General features: G+C 46.3%; 1 protein-coding gene across 4 annotated transcripts in view; it reads left to right on the forward strand.

Moving 5' to 3' along the window:
* The first annotated feature begins 7,578 nt into the window (after positions 1 to 7,578).
* Positions 7,579 to 22,631, forward strand: part of CHST10 (carbohydrate sulfotransferase 10) — a 28,548-nt gene continuing 13,495 nt past the window's right edge. For 2 of the 4 annotated variants that reach the window (XM_081069009.1, XM_081069008.1), the window contains exons 1-5: positions 7,579 to 7,717; positions 9,620 to 9,687; positions 16,679 to 16,779; positions 17,176 to 17,281; positions 17,810 to 17,941. In XM_081069009.1, coding sequence (XP_080925135.1) covers positions 17,239 to 17,281; positions 17,810 to 17,941 — 175 coding nt within the window. In that variant the 5' untranslated portion in view covers positions 7,579 to 7,717; positions 9,620 to 9,687; positions 16,679 to 16,779; positions 17,176 to 17,238. Of the gene's footprint in view, positions 7,892 to 9,619; positions 9,688 to 16,678; positions 16,780 to 17,175; positions 17,286 to 17,809; positions 17,942 to 22,631 lie in introns of all 4 variants that reach the window. The other 2 variants (XM_081069010.1, XM_081069011.1) reach the window with 2 other exon arrangements.

Raw genomic sequence — 22,631 nt, forward strand, 5'->3', positions numbered from 1 at the left:
ACATAATATATGTATTTTTGAGGTAACGTTGGTTGATAACATTATATAAATTTCAGGTGTGCAACATTATAATTCCATATCTCTATAAAGTGCATCACACTCGCTACCAAAGGTCTAGTTGCCATGTGTTACCATAATATTGATCCTCTTTACCGGTTTCAACCTCCTTCTACTCCCTTCCCCCTCTGATAACCACCAATCTGTTATCTGCCTCTATCAGTCTGGGTTTTTTTGTTTGTTTTGTTTCTGTTCTTATAGTCCACATGAGTGACATCATACAGTATGTCTTTTTCCATCTGACTTATTTCACTTCATAATACCCTGCCATGTTGTCACAAATGGCAGGACTTTAGCTTTTTATGGCTGAGTAATATTTCATTATATATTCCATTATACACACACACATATATGTGTATATATGAAACCTCTTCTTTATCTATTCATCCGTCAATGGACAGTTAGGTTGTTTCCGTATCTTGGCGATTGTAAATAGTGCTGCAAAGAACATAGGGATGCCATATCTTTTCCGATTAGTGTTTGCATATTCTTCGGATAAATGTCAAGAAGTGGAATGGCTGGGTCATAAGGTAGTTCTAGTCTTAATGTTTTGAGAAACCTCCGTACTGCTTTCCAATTTACAATCTGCACCAACTTACAATCCCACCAACAGTGTCCAAACGTTCCCTTTCTCCACATCTTCACCAACACTTGTTGTTTGTTGATTTATTGATGATAGCCATTCTGACAAGTGTGAAGTGATATCCCATTCTGGTTTTGATTTGCATTTCCCCAATAATTAGTGATAATAATTAGTGATGTTGAGCGTCTTTTCATGTTGTCCATCCGTATGTTTTCTTTGGAGAAAAAATGCAGATCCTCTGCCCATTTATTAATTGGGTTGTTTGGTTATTTGTTATTAAGTTGTATGAGTTCTTTATGTATTTGGGATATTAACCCTTTATCAGACGTATCATTTGCAAATATCTCTTCCCATTCAGTAGGTTGCCTTTTCATTTTGTTGATAGTTTCCTTTGCTGTGCAAAACCTTGTTAGTTTGATGTAGTCCCACTTGTTTATTTTTACTTTTGTTTCCCTTGCCATTGGAGTCAAATCCACAAAAACATCGTTAAGACCAGTGTCGAGGAACTTACCACCTATGTTTTCTTCCATGTATTTTATGGTTTCAGGTCTTATCTTTAAACCATTTTGAGTTAATTTTTGGGTATAGTTCAAACAACTAGATGGATAGTTAATTATCTAGCTATATGCCACATACACACAAAAAAATCTACTTACTCATTTCTTTACTGTTTTTCTCTTTATTTTCACTCCAATATGTATTATTTCTTTTTTTCTTGCTTTGCGTTCAGTTTGCTGTTCTTTTTTCAGTTTCTTAAGGTGAAAGGTTAGGTTGAACTTGAGATCTTTTTCTTTTTTAATGTTCCCATTTATAGCTATAAGTTTTTGAGCACAGCTTTTAATGTATTCCATACATTTGGTATGTTGTGCTTTCATTTTCATTCATTTGAAAGTATTTTCTAATTTCTTGTGATTTCTTCTTTGACCCATTGATTATTTAGGACTGTGTTATTTTATTTAATTTTGTGTATTTCCCAAATTTCCTCCTAGACCCATTGTGGTTAAAGAACATACTTTGTATAATTTCAATCCTTTTAAATTTACTGAGCTTGTTTTACAATCGTACATATCCTGGAGAATGTTCTACATATCTTTAAGAAGGATGTGTATTCTGCTTTATCTTTGAGAAGAATGTGTATCCTGCTTTTATTGGGTAGAGTGTTTTATACAGGTCTATTAGGTCTGATTTTTATAGATGAGAAAAATGAGATCAAAATGGGATTAGTGGATTTTTCAATGTCACATATCTAGCTGGTCACAGAGGTGGAACTATAAGGGCAAATCACGTCAGATTGCCATTCATTCTTGAACATCAAAAACTATTGATTATCAGCATTTTCTTATAGTTCACCCTCGTAGAACCTAAGTCTCCTGACTTTGAGTCCAGAGTTTTTATCACTAAATTAGAATATTGTATTAGGATAGGCTGTGCTGTATAAGGCATATATCCTGTGCTATCTTTGGCTTAAAACAATGATTGCTGATTTATTGCTTATCTTATTCTGGTATTGCAATTTTTCTCCAAATGATGACTCAGGGATCACAGCGGCTTTCATCTACCTTCCAAAACACATGGCATATGTCAGGGGAAGAAAACTTCAGGATCACATGGCAGGTTCATTAGGGTGAGCCCTGTAGATGGCTTCTGTGTACATCTCATTGGCCAGAACCCAGTCACGTGGCCCAAACCTACTCTGTGTGGTCACTTTACTTCCAATATGATTTTCTATCCTTAGCCTATTACATTGAGGATGTAGTTTAACCTGATGGGAGGCGAAAGGGGGTGTCTGTGGTCTCTTCTCTTATTAAGAGTTCAACACCTCTTTGTTTTTTTTCCATCTTAGTAATATTTAAAAAATATTTTTGACAATTCAAAATGTAGTTCTCAAAAATGCCTCTGACTTAAAATATGAAATAAATCTTGTTGATGAACTTTTCCAAATGTGAAGTCCTAATCATATTTTAGCAAATTTAGAAGTTCTTAACAAGACAAAACAGCCCCCTTACAAAGACCCTAATAAAATCATTTGAGGTTTTCTAAGGGCCAGTATATGGAATCCAGTCTGTTTCACTCCGCCACGTCCTGGTTAAAAACAAACAAACAAACAAAACTTGAATTGTACAGCCATCTATAAATTGGAAAGGGAAGTCAACTTGTGTGAGTTTTTAGAACCCCTGCCTCCAACAATATGTCCACTGAGAAGAACCTTCTACCTAACTGAACATCTCAGTTCTAGAACTACATAGAAATGCTAGGTTGTGATCACTACAGCCCTCCTACAGCCTTAACCTGAACAAAATGTCATTTCAAACTCTGTAAGCGTCTTCTCATATACCCATCATGGGAGCCAAGTGCAATTTTTCAGTGGGTTAGGGAAAAAGACCTGGGATATACGCTCTTTGTGTGCCATTTACCATTATATTTCCAGTCCTGGGTAGCTCAGAAATAATTTCCAAACCCACTTCTTTTAAAGAAACCTCAGGGCAGCCTGTGAGTGGCTGGTGTCCACTGTTCATAAGGAGATGAGAGTCCAGGAACTGGAGAGGCAGTACTGCCGGAGCCCCTCTGTGGCACAGCTAGGAGTTGGGATTGAACTGTAAAATACAAGAAGGAAAACAATGTCCATTTTTAGCATGGACACTAAAGCACTCCAAGCGCATACTTGCTTAACTCAAAATAAAGACCTGGAGAGACATTTATAAAATCTTAATATTAATACCATGGAATATGCAGAGGAACTGGCAAATTCCTCCTCCTGTAGAATGATGGTTCTCCACATAACCCGCACTCCCTGCAAGAGGCATCTAGATTTTTCTAGATGTATCTATTTGATTATGCCACTGGTTTGGTTCAAACAGATGGCAACAGTTTGGGGTCAGTGGTTAACTCCTGTCATTCCCCAGTATCACGTCCAGCCTTGACTTTAAAGATGCACACTGGCCAGTGAGGGTAAAAGAATCTGTGTATTTTTCTTTCACGTTTAAGAATTTGGGTTTCTTTTAAACAGCAGTTCTCTAATGTTTACAGCGTTAAAAATTATTGAGGAATCCAAAGAGTTTTGTTAATCTGGATTATATCTATCTATACTTACAAGGTTAGTAATTAAAACTGAGAAATTTAAAACATTTATTAATTCATTAGAAGATGATAATATTCCCATTATATGTTACTATTAATAACATATTTTAAGGAAAAATAGCGATCTTTCCCAAAACGAAAAATTAGTATTGTTTACCTTTTGCAAATCTCTTTAATGTCTTACTTGATAGAAGATAGCTGGATTTATACACTTGTTTCTGCACTCAATGTGTTGCAGTGTTATTTTGGTCAAAGAATATGAAGAAATTGTTCCTTGTGCAGATAAGCAAAAAATGAAGATGTATTTTAATAATCTTTTCCGATAATTGGGGGTATTTTTCTTTAACACGACATCCAAACTCAGCAAGTGGCAGTTTCTTAACATTTAATACAATGTAGAATCCAAAACCCTATCAGTGAACTTTTCATACTCTGTGACATTAAAATTCATCAACCTAGGTTGATTTCTAATACCAACAACCAATTCTCTGATTCTCCAGACACCAACTGAATGTCCTTTAATTCAAGTCTATTCTGACACCACCTGGAGAAAGCATCAGACTCCCCAGGTGTGACGGGCTCATTTCCGACGCCAGTCACAAATATTGGGTCCCCACGTTATCCACACTTCCATCAGATGAGGCTATAAGTCAGAGGTTCTCACGACCCTCCAGACCTCTGTTTTGATTTTGCTAGAATGGCTCACAAAACTCAGGAAAACAGTTTACTTATTATCACTGATTTATTATAAAGAATGCAACCCAGCAATAGCCAAATGGAAGAGATGAGTCAGGCAAGGTGTCGGGGGTAGTGTGCAGAGTTTCCATGTCTGCTCTACATGGCCACCCCCCCCAGAACCTCACTGTGCTTACCAACTGGGAAGCTCTCCAAAACCTGTCATTTAGACATTTTTATGGAGGTTTCATCACATAGGCATGATGGATTATTAACTCAATCTCCAGGCCCTCTTCTGTCCATGGAGGTTGAAGGGTTGGGGCTGAAAGTTCCAGGTTTCTAATCAAGGTTTGGTCTTTGTGGTGACTAGTCCCCAACTGAAGCTGTATAAGGGTCAACCCAGAGTTGTCTCATTAGAAGAAAAGATGCTCCTATTGTCCAGGAAATTCTAACGGAGTAGGAGCTTTTTGTCAGGAACCAGGAACAAAGGCCAAAGATTAAAGAAAAAAAGATGATCCTGTCACTCCTATCACTTAGTAAATTACAACGGTTTTAAGGAGTTCTGTGCCAGGAATCTGGGAAAGGCCAAATATACATATATCTTACTTTGCTGCAATCGACCTGTCAGTACGCCATATAAAAAAATGGTTGTTGGCATCACCCGATTTCATCAGAAAAATCTTTAAATATTGGGATGCTGTCAAACTTATAGTGGCAGACAGAAGTTTTCCAAAAGTTTGAATTTTCACTTGAAAGCCTGAATTTCACCATTGGCAACAAACACTATCAGTTGTTTTCCTTGAAGTGACAGACTCGTTTCATTCATTTTGGAGAAAAATGTCTGCCAAATACCTGTCTGTGGAACCCCAGTTTGTCAGTTTTTCTGTCAAGTAAAAATGACGTTCCATTAAAAAAAAAAAAAAGAAAGAAAAGAAAAGCAGCTAGCTGTTTTGCACTGCAAACCATCGATCGCCCAAGAGCTTTGCTTCCAGACAACCACCATACCAGCAGGAGTGCTTATGTGCACTGCCCGTCCTGCTCCAAAGGGGACATTCTTCAGTGACACTTTGTGTTTGTATGTCTGTTTTCACTGCAGTGCATGGTGGTGATGAATGCAATGACTGCCAAGTCCTTTTTGTTCCACTGCCTGGATTCATGCTGTCCTCAGTTTTACCCATCATTACTTTTGTACCATCAGAGCAAATGTCTGATTAGTGAAGAAAACTAATGTCCTAATATTATTGTGAAAACATGTTTGACATTGTGGACATCCTAAAAGGATCCTGGGGAGACCACCAGGGGTCCACAGGTCACATTTTGAGAGCCACTACTTCAGAAATTATCCTCTTGTTATAAAGACTAATACTTTCCCGAAGTTCACTTATAGAAATAAAAAGAGGAACTGGAATAATTTTTAAAAACCCCAAGAAAAATATCCAATTACCTTAGTCGCCAATGTGTAAACCCTTAGAAAGAACTGTACCTTTTAATATTTGAACAGCATCTTGGGAATGCAATAAATGAAAAATAGTAACAATGAAAGTAACATGTTTGTTGCAAGGTTTACTACTGGGGGAGAACTACTATGCTATGTACTTTAACTGCAGTACCTCCATTATTCTTCAGTAGTAAACTCAGGTAGCTACTATATAATATCCCCATTTTATAGATGATGAAACTGAGGCTCAGAGAGATGAAAAGACTTGATAGGGTTACAAGCTAGATATGGTGGAATAAAGATTTGATCCCATGAGGTCTAATTTCCAGAGCTTAGACCCTGAAATCCTGCCTAATATTCTATGCCACATCTAAGCTCTGCATTTACCTATTGTGCTTCTTCCATGTACTCATATGTGTGCCCATTCGAACACTCAAGGAGACAGCAAATGTCTTATGTCGCCCAGTGTGCCCAAAGAAAGGGCTAAACATCTGAATGAGTGACCAAAAGGCCAAGTAAAACCTCTTGCCATTTTAAGCCATGATGGTTAATAATGATGTTAAAGGGAAGTTCTGAAAGGGTTCTGAACCCCATAGATATAGAAGGCCCAGTTTTCACTAGGTAGGCTGATTAGAAAATGCTGGGAGGTACCTCATTTTTCCAAGTTTGTTTGTTGGTTTGTTTTTTTGTTCTCAAATACCAAAACTCATTGAGGAGGTGAGGAGGGAACCCACAGGGTGGACAAAAAAAAACACACAAAAACAGCTGGTTCCTTGAAAGCCTGACAAAAATCTTGTGTGTGTGCACGTGTGCACACATATGTATATTACCGTTTGCTAAATAGATACAGATGCAGTTAGGTAGTTAACAAACATATAGGTTCGATCAAAACAAAACGACTTTACCTTTTCCAGGGCAACAAAACCTCCAACACCTTTGGGACTGAGTTCTGGTACCAGGCTCTGAAGTCCTGCCCCCTTCTCCACTTCTGCAGTTTAAGAAGTTACAACGGGTAATTTGTAGTTCTTAAGCCTGTCACCTTGTACACCTGAAACTAATATAATATTGTATGTCAACTGTCATTGAAAAAAAATATATATATATATATTTTTTATATTTTTAAGTTACAGCTCCACAGGGTTGTGCACTGTTCTGGCCTTTCTCAGTTGTTTATGAATCAAGTTTACCTTGACCACAAAGTTGCATCTCCTAAGATGCCAGCCCAGGGGCACTCTGTAAACAGAAGGTCCAGCTTTTACCAGGTAGGCTGATTAGCAAATGCTGGGAGGTACCTCATTTTTCCCAGTTTGGGGTTTTTTTTCCCGTTCTCAAATACCAAACCCATGCTCTGGCTGGAGACCTGGTGGGACGTGGCCGGCCGCACGTCTCTGTCATTTCCTGGGAAGTAATTTGTTTCCAGGGGGAAGGAGGGAGCCGCAAGGGCCCTGCGGCGAGCCCACGAGAGACCAGACCCCGGGGTCCCTTCGCCGCGCCTCCTCGCGTCCGCAGACGGACCCGCGCGGCGCGCGCACGGCGGGGACGCGCACGGCGGGGCCGCGCACGGCGGGGACGCGCACGGCGGGGACGCGCACGGCGGGGACGCGCACGGCGGGGACGGCAGCAGGGACGCGCGCAGCCCGCAGGCGGCGCTTGCGGACGCGGGGGCCGAGGGGGCGGCGGCGGCCTCGCCTCCCGGGAGGGCCTGGCGCGTCCGGCTTCTTCCTTCCGGCGCCGCGGCCGCCTCATCGCGGGCGGGGCGGGCGGCGTGCGGGCGGCCGGGGGCGGTGCGGGGCCTCCCGCGCTCCCGGACGCGCTGCGCCCCCAGGCTTGCGAGACGCAGCCGAGCTTCCCCTCCGAGGCGCGGGAGGGCACCGACTTCACGGAGGGTGAGCGCGGGGCCGCCGGGGGCGTGGGTTCTGCCGACCCCCGAGACCCCCCACCCGGGTGCGTGGAAAACCGGGGTGGACCGGCCGTTCTCTGTGAGCAGCTCGCCCCCCAGTGTGTTCGGCGACTTGAGGACCTCCGTCGTTGACGGGATTAATGGGGAGAACCTCCCTCGCGTGAATTATGCAACCAAGTGGCCTCCTGGCCGCGGGATGCTGGACTTGCCGGAATACGGTCATCGGTGGTGATCTGTCATTTACTTTGTTTTCCATCCTTGGCTGAGATTTTTGCGTTTGTAATTGGAGGCGGAAAGAGGAAGAAAATGTTGCTGTTGGGTGCAAGGGGCACGCGGGGAAGAGGTACCATGTGCAGCCTCAGCCCCGGTTTTGGAGGGTGAGCGGGAAGGGATGGCTGCAAATGCAAGGCATGGCTCCTGCCAGGCACCTCCAGAGTGTTCTCAGGGCTGGTTTTGACAGCCGGAGGGGCTTGTCAGGAGTTGGAGGTTGAGGCACGCATTTCTACACTTCTGGCTGGGAAGATCAACCAGGTTTTCCAAAAGCTGTCGTTTTTTGTTTTCCAAGTCTGCTAAAAGCAGGAAAGGGCCAGCCGTGAATAGAAAGCAGCGGGGCCAGGTTCTGGTTAGCTAAGCAGGAGCACTGTCACAAAGGGTTTTTTGTCCGAAACACCCGAAGTCTGGGGCTCGGAGCCAAAAAGAGTTGGGTATCGGTCAGTTTTAACTGCCAGGGTGAGAAATGTCTCAGACATTCTTAAAATTAGGCAGCTGAGGTTAGCTCCTGCTCCGCTGATCTCCCTTTTAAGTGACTGGGTGGCTGAAGGAGAAGACACACAAAGAGAAATGGTCTTCTCCCTTTCCCCCCATTCAAATGAGGGCATAGCCCATCTTGGGTTAAAATAGAAATTTCGAGATGGAAAGCAAAATCTTTCCATTTTTGCTCTTGACCCTGAAGAAAAGAATCTCAAAGAAATACCGGAGAAAAAATTTCTTTCCTCCCCAGAATGAAAACTGAAGTGAACTAGCAAAACTGAACAAAGAAAGGAAAGAATTAGTAAATATCCTAGGCCATTTGCGGTTATATTCAGATCATTTTTTAAATGCTTGAAGTTGTGCAGTAAAAGGAAGGAGAGCTAGAAATGCAAATGGGGGAGAGGTAGGTGAACGCAGGGCCTTAGAGACTGCAGAAGCCAAGAGAGTCTGTTTTCTCCTGATACAGGTCTGGAAGAATCTGGGTGTGAAAACAGAAGGCTTAATCTTTCAATTGACGTAACATGAAATGGCTTTTGATCTTCGCGTTGAGTTCTGAGAGCAGAGGGAAACACAGCTAGGCTGTGCTCCACACATCCCAGGCAGCTCAGGCTGTATTGTGTTACATGAGTTTGTATGTTTATTTTGCCAGTTAACTCTATGAAATCTGTAATCGCTTCAATTCCACGAGTTTGACTTGTTTCCAATTACTCATTCACGATGTGACATTTGGCTAGAATTTGCCAGGGTGTCAACGCTTGAAGAAATACAAAACCCAGAGAATACCGTGTACTGGAAGATATGATCGTTTTAGACCGGAGTCCTTTACCCAACATCAGACATGTGAAACCAGTATAATAGGATTTGATTATTTTTGTTATAAAACATACTGCATTTTTCAAAATGTGTTTCATGTTGCAGGCAGTCTTTTAAACAGCTAACTCTTTTGGTACATGTAGAATATTTATTCACTCACCAAGAAATCCAACTATAACCCACCTCTGTAAGAGACCTGTTGTGCAAAATATGCTTGAATAATCAAAGTGGTTAACTATTTCCTGAGTGCAAACCAAGTTGTGTTAAGTAAGTTAATCTTGTCACTTCTAATGATGCTGATTGGATTTTTAATTGTCCTATACAGTGACAGGAGGAACCAGGAACCTCAAACAAAGGAAGTACTGCAGGGACGTGGACCCCAAACCTCAGAAGGTACGTGAAGGAGAATGGGAACTCACTAGTTATTTGAGGTTCTTGTCACTCAGTATTCTTACCGCCTCCTTTCTTGCTTGTGTGGAGATTTTAGGAAACTTAAAACTCTTAAATAGGAGTCTGTATACATATACTTAGAAGAAATGTTTTCTTAAGTAAAATAATAGGAGTAAACTCTCAGGCTAGGTTTAGTTGAGCTCTGTGAAGAGCAATGCCTGCCCTGCTGTGAGCCTCACACAGGTATTGGCTGTTGATTGTTATTATTCATGAAAATCTGTCAACCTCACATGCGTTCTGCTGCTGGCCAGAGATGGGAGCGAGTTTTCATTCTGGTAACCAAGGACGATCCTTCGAAAGGAAATTTCTGAACTTAGATCGAGAGAAACCCTTACTATGAACCTAAAAATTACAGTGACTGAACTTTATATACATTATAAATTCATTTAGGTTGTAATTTAATAATTTTATTGATCAGTTCATAATCAAAGGGTATAGAAAGGTTGATTTGCTTTGTGGACTGTCCCCCATTGCTCTAGCCTTCAGCTGTCTGCTTTCCCTTCTCCCCGTGAGTCCTCCCAGGGTTATGAGTTCCTTGGGCATGACCAGATTATTTTTGTGAAGTTTCCTTTCGTGTCTGCGTATGTTTTGAAAGAATGTTTTAAAAACTGAACACTGGACACGAGATCCTTCTCTTGGGGTGCTGGAAGTGGGGATCCAGGAGTTTCCATCTCAGTAAAGTTCCACTGCCAGGATTCTTCCTGGGGCCACGTCCTTCCCTTCTTGGTCAGTACATGAGAGACACTGGTCTCCTTGCTGCTTTTGTGGATTCTGGGACCCAGACCACGCTCTTTGCCCACGTGGCTGCCAGATTTGTCTCTTCACTCTGTTCTGCCTCTTCTCAACATTGTGCCCTCCGAGAGGCCTTCCCCTTATGCCTTACTCTTCTTTGTTACTACCGATGGCTCTCAGTGCCTGGTGTGATCCTTTACATTAATAGCTCTGTTTGTTTATGGCCCATCTGCCTCTAAGAAAACCAAGCACTGTGAGATCAGGGAGTGTGTGTTGCCTTAAGTATCCCCAGGGCCTAGAACCACCCCTGGCCTAGAGCAGCCACTTGGTAAATACTGAATGGATGACATTTGGGGAGAAAAGCTGTTTTAGACAGAGTTAGGTGGGCTTATTTACCACAGGACTTTCCAAACCTTTAATAAGGGAATGTGCATGGCAAAAGTGGAACATGGCAGATGAGAATCGAGCTCTTCAGCACAGATTCAGAAAGGCTTTGTGCTTTGTGGTGACAACTCAAACACTGGGGGAGGGGCGGGGGTGTTATTGGCAGCTGAGCAAAATGGATTTACAGGCGTCGTTTTGAAAATGCAGGGAGGGAGACTTTGCACCAAAAGATGGTAATAGCGCCAATCCTATTGTTAGTAATTACAAACATGGAAAACGCCTGCTTTCTTTTCGTTTAGAGTGAGAGAGAAAAAGGTTAGGATTTCTTGTAGGTCCAGGTATGATCTTGCTTCCCTGCCCCTGCTTTCCCCATAAGGTCGTAAGTCCCTTAACCACCAGTTCTGCCTTAGGGGATTTCAAAGAGCCCCATCCTGTGAGTTTCGTTTAGATCCTGCCATCTTGACACAAGAAAATCCCTCTTCATGACCGGAAGTAGGAAAGCTCTGAAGATGGATGGGTGAGCTGGGGGCCAGCAGGGCCCTGTTCAGGGCAGCACACCATGACCACAGGGGACCTGGGCCACCCACAGGTTTGCACCCATTAGCTGCCAGAGGCACTTTGAGAGTTGTCTTGGCTCCTTGACCAAAGGAGAGTTAATTACAGAAAATGTCAGGCTTTGTAAAGGCCGTTTGTCCCTGGGCTGCCGGGAGAGCAGTAGCCTTTGGCAGAGCCCTGGAGAACTCTGGGGCAGTTCTGGGGACAGAAGCAGTGAGTCTTGCAGGTCACCTTTGGGCAGGAGGCAGGCCCCATGGAGAACTGGTGCGCTCAGGAAACAGTGCCGACGGTGGGGCAGGCTGAGAGGAGCTGGGGTGAAGGGAGTTTGGAATGCCTTTCTTTTTGTTTAAAAAACTGGGGCAAATTATCATTTTTCCAAGGTCAGACCAAACCCTAATTCTACAGAGTGAATTACCTATTGATGGGAGGGCCAGAAAATAGGGTAAATGGGAACATTGATGGAGGTCTTTGATTCTAATTAAACCTCTTGAAACTGTTTTTCCAGACCTCGTGTGATTCAGGTCATCAATAGATTCTAGTTGACAGATTCTCTTTTGCTACCACTTTTCCTTCTTATAATTGAAGGAGGTAATGGGAAACTGTCCATTATGTTAGAAGGCCTAGAATCTGCATTGTTAACAAGATTGCGAGGGGATTCCTGTGGGTGTTAACATTTGAGAGGGGCAGAGGGCCGGGGCCGGCAGTTCTCAGTCCTGGCTGCTCATTAGAATCCTGGGCGGAGCTTTGAAAACCTGCCCAAGATCCGTCTCCAGAGGGGTGTCTTGTCTTGGCCCTGGTGTTCTTGGGACCTAGGGCCTGGCTATATTTTTTAAAAGCTCCCCAGATCATTCTAGTGTCCACTCAGGGCTGGGAACCACTGCTCTCAACATAAAGTCTGACACTATTTGGTAGCTAGCTAGGTTCAGAATGTTTGCAATCTCAAAGCAAAAACATGCCACGGCCAACCGGACATACCAACCTCTAGGGTTCATAAAAACCCAGCCCGTCAGATACTGTGGCTCTTACTGGTTCCTTCACTGGTTTTAGGGACCCATACGATGGCGTGTGATGAACACTTGGTCGGGCGTGGTGGTACCTGGTTGGAATATTCCTGCTCCAGAGATGGAAATGGCCTTGAGAGTGGGCCGTGGCCCAGTAGACAGTTGCGTTTTACATCTTTGACTTGCTGCCAAGGAAATAGTTTCAAAATTTAAGTCAGGTCACAGTACTGCCACCCCTCTTCTCATGTAAAACTCTCTCCAGTAACCTTCCGTTGCTGGCAAGGTACAAACCAAATTCTGTAACAGCTCTCGAAGGCCCACATCTGCTTTGGCTCGTCCCTGACCATGCTCTGAAAACTCCACCACACATGGCCTTCCTTCTGTTACTCGGGGGCCCCCAGCTTGCTCCCTCCTACCCCATGCTGTTGCCCTGTCCTGCAATCCTGCCCCTTCAGCTCCTTAGGTGACTGTGCTGTCCCCAACTTGTCCACCCAGGTCCTAACCCCTTGTGTGTTCCTCTCACAGCACCGCATGCCTCTTCTTGGATAGATTCTTCCGTGCATGGGGGTCTCGCCGACAGATTGCAGGCTCCATGAGGACGTGAGCCGTGTGTGTGTTTGGTTGGGGACTCAGTGTTACATCCTTGTACCTGTTCTGTCCAATGGGTGCTGAAGTCAATAAATAATTATTTTTAGGTTGTGTTATTCAGAGTATATGCAGGTGGTCATCTACCTCTGTTTGAGTGTCTTACGTTGTAAACTGTAGAGATACTGGACCTGAGGGAGGGGGCGTTTTGAGAAGTACCAGGCTTTCTGGTACAATCGTACTGGTCCTGGGTGGCTCACATACCATTTGACTTGGAAAACAAATCTCAGTTCATCTAAAATTTTAACCTGCCCACCTTTACAGCTTTTTCACTTGAATCTGTGTTTGATTTTTAATTTACTTGCTGTAGACCATGAGAGAAAAAGTTAGGGGCTTAAACATTGGGCACGTCCCTCCCTCTCCTGCCCCCCCCTCCGCGCTTCACCACTGGCCTTTGCCTCCTGACATAATGGAAGCATCTATACTGAGCGCAGTATTTCCTTGCAGGCCGCGGGTAAACGCACCTTCCCACCCTCCCCAGTTGGCCTTGCCTTTGCCTGGGCCGGGAAGACACCTCCCTAAGCCCTTGCTGATGCTCCCATCAGAGGAGCCACTTCTGACCTGGTAGAAGGGTGGTCACCCCGATGGAGCTGCCCTGGGGAGGGCCGGGACCAGGGCCAGGTGGGGCATGGCGGGGCTCCAACCTGTTTGTAACACTACATCCTTTCAAATAACTCAGGAAAGTACAGCAGAACTATTGGAGCTGAGTTGCTGAACATCAGTGTTTGTTACATTATTCTCTGTACTTCATGTTTTAAATAGTGAGTCATTTGAAAAACTAAAAAGTAAGGAAGACAGAGCTGTATTTACCAGATATTCAGTTACACACATACTGACTTTGTCATTTCACCCCCTTCTTTCCTGGCTAGGAAAGTATTTCCCATCCTTTCCCACGCTTTGTAGAGTGGTAAGGAAACTGCGGTTGGTAAAAATGAGGTAGGAAGAAAGTTACACAGAAGAAATAAAATCAGCAGGGTCCAGGTATATAGGTGGCATTTTCTGGAAACGTGCTTGTTGCAAAAACATTTTTAAATATAGGATTGTATCAAGCAAAAAAATGATTCTACTCATCCTCTCAAGATTTTACTCTGTGCATTACACATATATGTATATGTGTTTACGTGTGTATATAATCACATACGTTCACACATATATAATTTTTCTTAACAAATAAGATCACACATTCAGTTCTGCAACTTTCCCTTTTTTGTTCACTGACATATCTTGAAACTTTGGATCTATGTCATTGGTACACCTTCTGGCATAGGATTTTGTTTAAAATTAAAACAACTTTTTTTGGACTTCAGTAGGATTTCTTAACCCCCCAGTCATTATGTTTTAAGTTGTATGTCTGTTGAAATACATGTAAGTGCCGTGACTTATAAAAAATAATAACTTTTATTTTCAAGTAATCCTGAAGTCCTAGTAATAGCTTCAGTTATTTTCTAATCTCAGATAATGGATATTAAATATACTCATATAACTCCTCTCATGTGGAGACTGGAGATATATTTTGAGGTTGAAAGGGGGCCTCCTATTTAAAGATTTTAGTTTGGAAACTCATGTAGCAGGGTGGATGAGGTATCTTCTAAAGGGCCTTTCCATTCTCCCACGTTTTCCTGAGAAGTTTCTTGGTTGATGCCGTCCTTTAGCAACTTCAGTAATGATGGTTGACTGACCGTGTGTGCGGCACTGTTCCAGCCCTGGCTTACATTCTACTCGGGGAAGCAGATGGCCAACCAGGGAACGCATTCCACCTGTGATGGGTGCAGTGAAGGAAGGGCTGGCTGATCAGGGAGAGCTGGCTCTTCCTCTGCTGGGTCTGGGTCATGGGACAGGAGCAGACCCTGCTAATCTGGAATTTACAGAAGCCCAGGGGCCGCAGGAGATTGCTGCCTCCCGGGCTGCCTGAGCACAGGTGCTGAGGCCCGCCAGGGGACCTGCAGCAGGGTACGGGGTCACTGAGGCCTCTGCCTGGTTGGGGTGGCTGTGTGGAAGTCCCCCGTGAGGGCCTGTGGGCTCACACTCTTTGCCAGGGGCTAAGGTTTATGCACACGAGGCTTTCCAGATCTGCAGCCCCCAGCAGAGTCTTCATGCGTCCTGTACTCCCTCCCAGCCTGGTCCAGAGGGGGCATGAGGGGATGAGAAGAAGTTGGGAGCCTTGCAGCCTCCTCTGGACCGTGACGCCATGCCTGGGTGCTCCTGAGTTCAAATGGAAATCCGAGTCTTGGGAAGGCGGGCATGGCTTCAGGATAGGATAGTGCAAGTCTCCCTTTTCAACTAGTCCAGGTGTAGAAATCCTGTCCCTAAGCCACCTGGCTTCCTGGAGAGCAGAAGTCAGAAGTCCTGGTCTTCATTTTCATGTAAGTTGTTTATTCGTTATCTCCCTACTTTTATCTAGAAGTAAGCTCAGTGTAAAACTCAAATTAGATCCCATCAAAAGACTACTTCCCCGTGGAAAGTTAAACCATAAAAATCTCCTGAAGCCAAGGAGGGTGGAAGCCCCGCAGGTATGCAGGTGTGAACAGAGCAGGACGCTGAGAGTGGGCAGTGCCCAGAGGTCCTGCTCACTACTCTGCAGAGGAAGTGTGTCTGCGTGTGTGTGGGGGCCCAGGTGGCTCCCCTCGTCCTTGCTCACTGCCCATAGCGCTTAGCAGAGCGTGGATTGTGAGCTCCAGGCACTCACCACAGACCCCCTTCCTCAGCCGCTGCGTCTTCCCGACAACCAGCACACGGGGGCGAATACCTCTCTGTTCAGGTTGCAACCACCCCCTGGGCGCCTGCCTCCTTTCTCTGGATCGCTCCCCGACCCACGTGGCCCCCACCCCTCTGTTAGAAAAGGCCTGCGTGGGGGTTTCTCAGTGGGGCACTCCCACTGTGACCAGTGAGGGAGGGTCCCACTGAGTGTCACTGTCGTGGAGGGACAAGTCCAGTGGGCTCAGGACTGCAGTGCCCTGCACCCCTGGGCACAGGCTATGCGTCACTTGTCTCTAACAGGGAAGGGCTAGTAGCCTGAGTCACCTGGGATGAGTCGGGCCTTGCTTTTCCTCTCCTTGGAGAAGACCAGCCTGTCATTTTAATTGCTGGCCACCACACTCTGAAGTGTATGTGTAGGTTAAATCAGAAGGTCACAAGGTGCTGAGGCACTGGCCAATTTATGTTTGTAAAGGGTCTGCTCCAGGCCAGGTGGGTGCTGGTCCTTTGGATGTGTTCTGTCACTTAATCCTCGTGACCACCCTGGTCTCAGATGGGAAACCAAAGCTTGGAGAGACTCAGTCACTTGCTAAGTCAGAGCCCATGAGGGATGGAACCATCCAGGGCTCTCTGCCTTGTGCAGTGTGGCCTCCGGGGAGGATGACAAAGAAGAAAGGGACACTCGGCTTGGACCAACCAGTGGGCTTCAGGCAGGTAGAGAGGGACTGGCGTTCCCCTTGTCGGGTACTGTTGCAAGATAAAATACAGGGCACACAGTGAAATTTGAAATTCAGAGAGAAAGCAAATAGCTTTTTTAAAGAATATTTGGGACATGCAATATTTGGGACACATTCATACTAAAAAAGTCATTTGTTTTTCTTCTGAAATTCAAACTTAATTGGTTTTTTTGTTTAATCTGGCAGCCATAGTTGGGGACTCCAGGAAGCTCACTGGGCCTGATGTATGGGCAGCTGCGGTTGACAGCGTGACGCACGAGCCACCCTGGAAAGGCACAGGCTGCATGGTAGGTGGTGAGCTCCCCGCTGCAGCGTGTGTTCAGGTGCAGGCTGGGTAACCACTCAGTGGAGGGCACTTGGGGTTCAGAGGCCTGGTTCCAGTGAGATTCTAGGAAGTAAACGTTGTTGAGATGAGGAGAGCTGAGCACGTGGGCCCTCATGGAGCTCTGTCCCATCCAGCCTTCACAAGCTCTCTGGGGTCCTCTGTCATCAGCACGTGTGGAGAGGACCAGTTCTCCCCACTGCCCAGGACTGACGGGTAGCCTCAGTCAGCTGGTTTGGTGACTTTAAGTGGTTTGGTTTGGCTTAAAGAAGCACTGTGTTAAAGGTGACATGAAACTCGTTTTTGTCTCTCTTGCTGAGAACTGACTGTGACTTCCTGTTTCTTTACGTGTCCCCTGCAGCAGAGTGTGACTTGTGTGACCTGAGGACTGACGTGGCCTGCATCTCTCCCAGGCAGTGAAAGCATGAAAAACACCCACCCCCCAGGTTCTGCACCGGCCCTTGCAGGCAAGTGAGTGGAGACATAGAAGCTTCGATGTCATTTCTCCTGTTGTCCAGATTCCCTGGGTGTGGCTCCGTCTCATCAGCAAGGCAGGATTCTAAACAGCCTGCTTGTCATCCCCCAGGGTGGCTTCTGTCCTCTGAAGGGCTAGCCCATCGCAGGCCTCCTGCCCCCTTGCTTCCAGGCCTTGGTGGGCCCTGGGATCAGAAACACATTTTGATGTTAGCCTGGGTGAGAAAGGAGTCAAGAGGCAAATCTGCAAAAGTAAAATCTTATCTTGCATTCCCAAACAGGTAGAAGTGGCTTCTTTCCGTTTTGGGGTTTTACATTGGACTTAATTATCAAAGTGATATGGTATTATTAATTAAAAATAAAATGTTAAGTTCCGAGTCAAAATACCCACTGTATCCAAACAACTTTTTTAAAAAAAATGGCTTGTGTTGATACTATTAACTGAAATCATCTGTTGTTTTTAATCACTTTTTGTGTCATTGATGTACTGTAAGCAGCGGGTGCATTTCGCTGTTTTCCAGGAAGAATCACTGAATGGCTGACATTTGACAACATGCAGCACCAGTGGCTTCTGTTGGCCGCTTGCTTCTGGGTGATTTTCATGTTCATGGTGGCCAGCAAATTCATTACGTTGACCTTTAAAGACCCCGACGGTAGGTACACTGCCGTGTGGAATGGGTTTGGCCAATCCGGAGGTCGCTGTGATAATTCTTAGGGACATGCATGACTGACCTGTGTCACAGAATTCAAGGACTGTCATGCCCGAAGGGGCCTTGGAGGTCACGGCACCCAAATCTTTCCAGTTACAGAGGTGCTAGGAGGAGGTGGACAGGGAGGGGAGGGTTTTCCCCGCGCAGCCCCGGGGGTGGGCAGGACGTGTTTTCATTGTGGGTTCTCTGGCGCCTCCTGCGTGGTGTCCGCCAGGCCCAGCATCTGGGAATTCAGCTGACTTGGTGACGTCGTGAGGTGCTGCTGTGATTAGTCAGCATGCTGTGTGCCCACTGGCTCTGCGTGCTGCTGGCCACGTGTACGGAGGTCACCTCTGTGCACCAGGACGGTGGTTTCATGTGTGTGTCGGGTGTTTCTGAGGATTTTTAACTTCTCGGGTTGACGTAGGGGTCGCGAGGGGACACGGACAGCCTCAGCACGCAACTCCCAGCTGCTGCTCCTGTCCCCTGCTTACCTGGGCCGCGGTGGTTTTTCTGGCAAATGGACGTGCTGCATGCTCTGAGCCGAGCGCTGGGAGGCTCTCTGGGTGACCCTCCAAGTGCCGGCTGTGTGTAAGCGGCTGCAGGGATGGTCTTGCTGAACCTCGAGGCGACGCCTTTCAGGGGCAGAGTGAGGTGTGGCACGGGGAGATGTTGGTGGCTTACGAGCAGCTTTCCTTTGGCCTGAGGACGTCTGCCTGAGGGAGGATGCTTGCTTGGGACCAGGGCTGTGCATAGCATCTGCATTCTGCCCACACTGCGCATGTCCTCCTGCGGATGGCAGCTGCAGGAAAGGAGATTAGAGAAGCATCCACATGAGCGGTTTTCCCAGTTTCCTTCTGGCGGCCGTGCGGCCTGTGCCGTCTGTGTGACCACAGGCTTCTGGCTCTGCTACGCCCCAGAGATCCCATGTGTCCCTGCGGTGCTGAGGGCTGCCCCGTGCCCCCCACTTCTGCTCCCATTCCCTCTGTCTCCAGGAACAAGGTTTGAAGGCAGATCCGCAGGCAGAAGAGGGTGGCTCTGAAATCAGCCCTGATGGCTGGTTCTTGGCTCCACAGTGACCACTCGGTAACAGTTACAGGCCTTCGGGCTTGGGGCCCCGACGGGCTGTCATCACAAGTATCCCTTCATCTTGCATGGCCCTGTGTCAGAACCTGAGAGTCTCACAGCCTCGGGAAGGTGGTGTCACACCTCCAGGTGGCCAGGGGCGTCACAGGTAATCACGGCTCACCCCGGGGACCAGGGCCTCTGTCAGGACAGCAGGGGCCCAGTCTTGGAGGGCTGTGGGAATGTGAGACCAGGATCTCAGCCTGACAGTTTGACACTTCGCCCACTATTCCAGTGCAGTTATATGCGTCGCCGAGAATGGAGGCCTCTGAGTAAGAGTTAGAGCAGTGGGTCTCCTCCCCTGGTGCCTCAGAGTCATTGAGGTTCTTTGTAGACCTCGCTGCTTGGACGCAACCAGAGAGAGACCTAGTGACTTAGAATCTAGAAGTGGGGCCCAGTGGAGAACCCCAAGTGTAGAACAAAGCTGGGAAATCAAAAGAGCTGCTGAGAATATGAAATCCGTGTTACTAAGTCCACACGTTTTATTCACGATTCCTTTAAATGTCACCTCCTGAAAAGGAGGGCAGTTAAAAGTCAGGTCATGATGTTAAATTGTTAATTGTTTATTTTGTCTTAAGAAGTAGGAGAATAGGTAATGTATTTATGAGACTTCCACCAAAAATAATTACTTCGATGTGTGTTTGAGTCGTAATATTCTATGGCAGTATAACCTCTAAAAAGCACCTCATTCCTCAGTGGTATCTGATAAATGAGTGGTTATTTTGCTTTGATGCAGCAAGTTTTATGTCGAATGTTTTCAGAGAAGTATAGACACTCAGAGTGTTTTCTAAAGGGGAGCAAAATATTAGAGGGAAAGAAGGGAAAACCTGTGGAGAAGGAGAAAAGCTTTACTTAGGATTTTCTACCCGAGAAGAGACTTGAGGTAGGCCTCATGCTGCTCAGCAGCCTGTCCAGCTCAAGGCGAGCGGTGAGCCCTCGTGCGCTTTGATGTTCCGTGTGATTGTGTGAGGGCTGTGGGCACAGGCCGCTCCAGGTGGGGATGTGAGCGTCGGCGCACACCTAGCCCCACCCCCCCTTCCCATTCAGGGAGGCATGGAAAGGGTCCCCCAGGTGGGTCCCTGGTGAGGGCCGTGTCAGCCCCGCAACGGTGAACTCAGAGAGAGAACCCTTTGTTGTCAGGCCCACGGCATAGCCTGGCCTTTCCTGACCACTGAGGGTCTTACCCAATTGTCCCTAAGTACTTGTCTAGAACCACAAAGATGGGTGTCCATTGGATGAGTTCTGAACGAAGGCAGCGAGCCACACGTGGGGTCTTGCTAGTCTGGATGGTTGAGCACCCAGGAGGAGTCAAACACTCAGCCCCTGGAGGCCCGGTGGGGTGTCGCGGCATCTGCTGCCCCTGAGCACTGGCGCTTAGTGGGTACAGGCCCTTGGCCTTAGGGCCCCCTCTGTCTGGGGCGGCACTTAAACCCCCAGCAGGAAACTGAAAGAGCTTTGTAAACACATGTGGCCATAGGAGGTTTTCTCACGTGTTAGAATGTACTTCACTGGTGTTCGCAGTCTTTTTGCTTTTGCACCAAGATCCCAGTGTGGTGTGTCATCACGAGGAAATAACTGACGACACAGCGTATCCTGTGTGACGAAGGTCCACGTCCTGTTCTGCAGATGCCGAGTCCTTGGTCTCAGTGTCCAGCGGCTGGTTGTAACTCGCCTTTCTGTGGGGCTGCTCCTGCTGGCTCTGTCCTCCGGGAAGTGGGCTCTGTTCCCGAGTCCCTCAGTGGATGCGTGTCTCCTCATCTACCCGTTTCTAATGATTTCTGTGTCAGTTAGGCCAATAGGAAGAGCAGATTGGTCTTGAACTGCTGTTTAAGGCAGCGCTTACCTTTTTTTAAATTAGTGTTATGGTCTCGCTTCAGCTCAGCAAGGAAGCCACCGTGATATTTGTGGCAGTGACTCATCCTTGGTTAACAAATTCAGGGTCATGTTGAACTAGGATCAGATGTTATAACTAGACTTTATTATTCGGAAATAAATCCCATTCAGTGATGGCAGTTCCAGGGCGTGGGATCCTGAGACTTGAAATCAAAACTGACATCCTTGTACATCTGCTGTGCCACTATCTGTGTGACTTCCTCTTCCAGTGTTTTGCCTGCACTGAGCCCCTCAGCTTGACTGTCAGCTGCTTTAGAGCCCATGACCTGACTGTCTTTGCCCAGCGTGTGATGGATTAGTGGCCCGGGCTGACTGGATACACAGCATGCTCGGGGAGACGAGTACCTGGGAGCACTTCTAGGAGAACAAGGCACTATGTCCCCTGGGAGCACTTCTAGGAGAACAAGGCACTATGTCCCCTGGCAAATTGAAAAACGTTTTGTAAAACATTATAAGTATAACGATGTCCATAACAAAAGCGAGCGAATGCTCTATGAGGAAACCTGGCCACAGCTGGAGGATCAGAATCCTTGGTCCGGAAGCTGGAGTCTTGCTCTTGAGAGTCAGGGTGGGGAAAGGAACCACTCTGTGATCATAGTGGGCGTAATGGCATCTGCTGAAAAGACATGGCTGTCGGCAAAGCAATGGAAAAACCAGACATAAGCTGTGCTGTGCTTTTTGACCCTGGTTGAATCAGGGCCAAGGAGAGTTGGGGAGCAAATGCCAGGAGGCTTAAAATCATAAAAATCGGCAGATGAGTGGCCGGTGTGTGAGACGTGCCACGGTGACCGAGGCCTGTTCTGTATGCTCCTGAGTGTGTGCGATAGGTTACTTTTCAACAATTCATTGTGAGTCGATTGTTTAGAATTCAAGAGACATTGTCCTATGTAAAGTGTTGTTAAGGAAGCCTAGGTTTCTGCGAAACCCACTGCACCTACGGCAGAGCTAGTAGCGGAAGACGTCGTTGGAACAGGATGTGACCACATGGGAGTGGATTGTGACCTTTTTATTAGCACATCAGTGCTTCAGGATGACGAGAGGGACAGATGTTGGTCCCTCAGCCCTCAGAGCATTCAGCAGCTTTGGCTGACGGCACTGATGCTTTCTTCTGCTTTTGCACCGTACACAGCACACTGTGTCCTCATGCAGGCCCAGAACAGCTCCTGTGCACAGCTTTAGTTACTTGCATTTTAACTCAAACAGAGAAAATGGGGAAAAGATTTCAGTGGGGTTCATAAGGGTGTGTGGGAGAGAGGTTTATATTGGAGCAGGTAACTCAGAGGGCGATGGGGAGATGGGATCACTGTGGTCAGGATGCTGGGAAGGTGTTTTCTGTGCAGGGAAGACATCAGGCCACAGGTGCTGTTCTGCCTGGGAAGGGACGGGGAGGGTGGGGGGGGGGCGATGTTTAACAGTAACCCCGGCAGGTGGGGGCTGCAGGACAGTGTACAAAGGGTTGGTGTTAGCGACCTAAGAGGAGTAGGTTTTGATTTGTTTTAAAAAATGAACTGTGCCTTTGTTCATGCTTTGTTATGCTGATTTTTAGGCTTTTATTTGATATCTGTTCTTTCTAATTATATAGTAGGCTTTGCAAAATTTTGAAAGTATATGTTTCTTTGATTGTAGAGATCTGAAA

The sequence above is a fragment of the Rhinolophus hipposideros genome (assembly GCF_964194185.1).
Source record: "Rhinolophus hipposideros genome assembly, chromosome: 12".
Taxonomy (NCBI): domain Eukaryota; kingdom Metazoa; phylum Chordata; class Mammalia; order Chiroptera; family Rhinolophidae; genus Rhinolophus; species Rhinolophus hipposideros.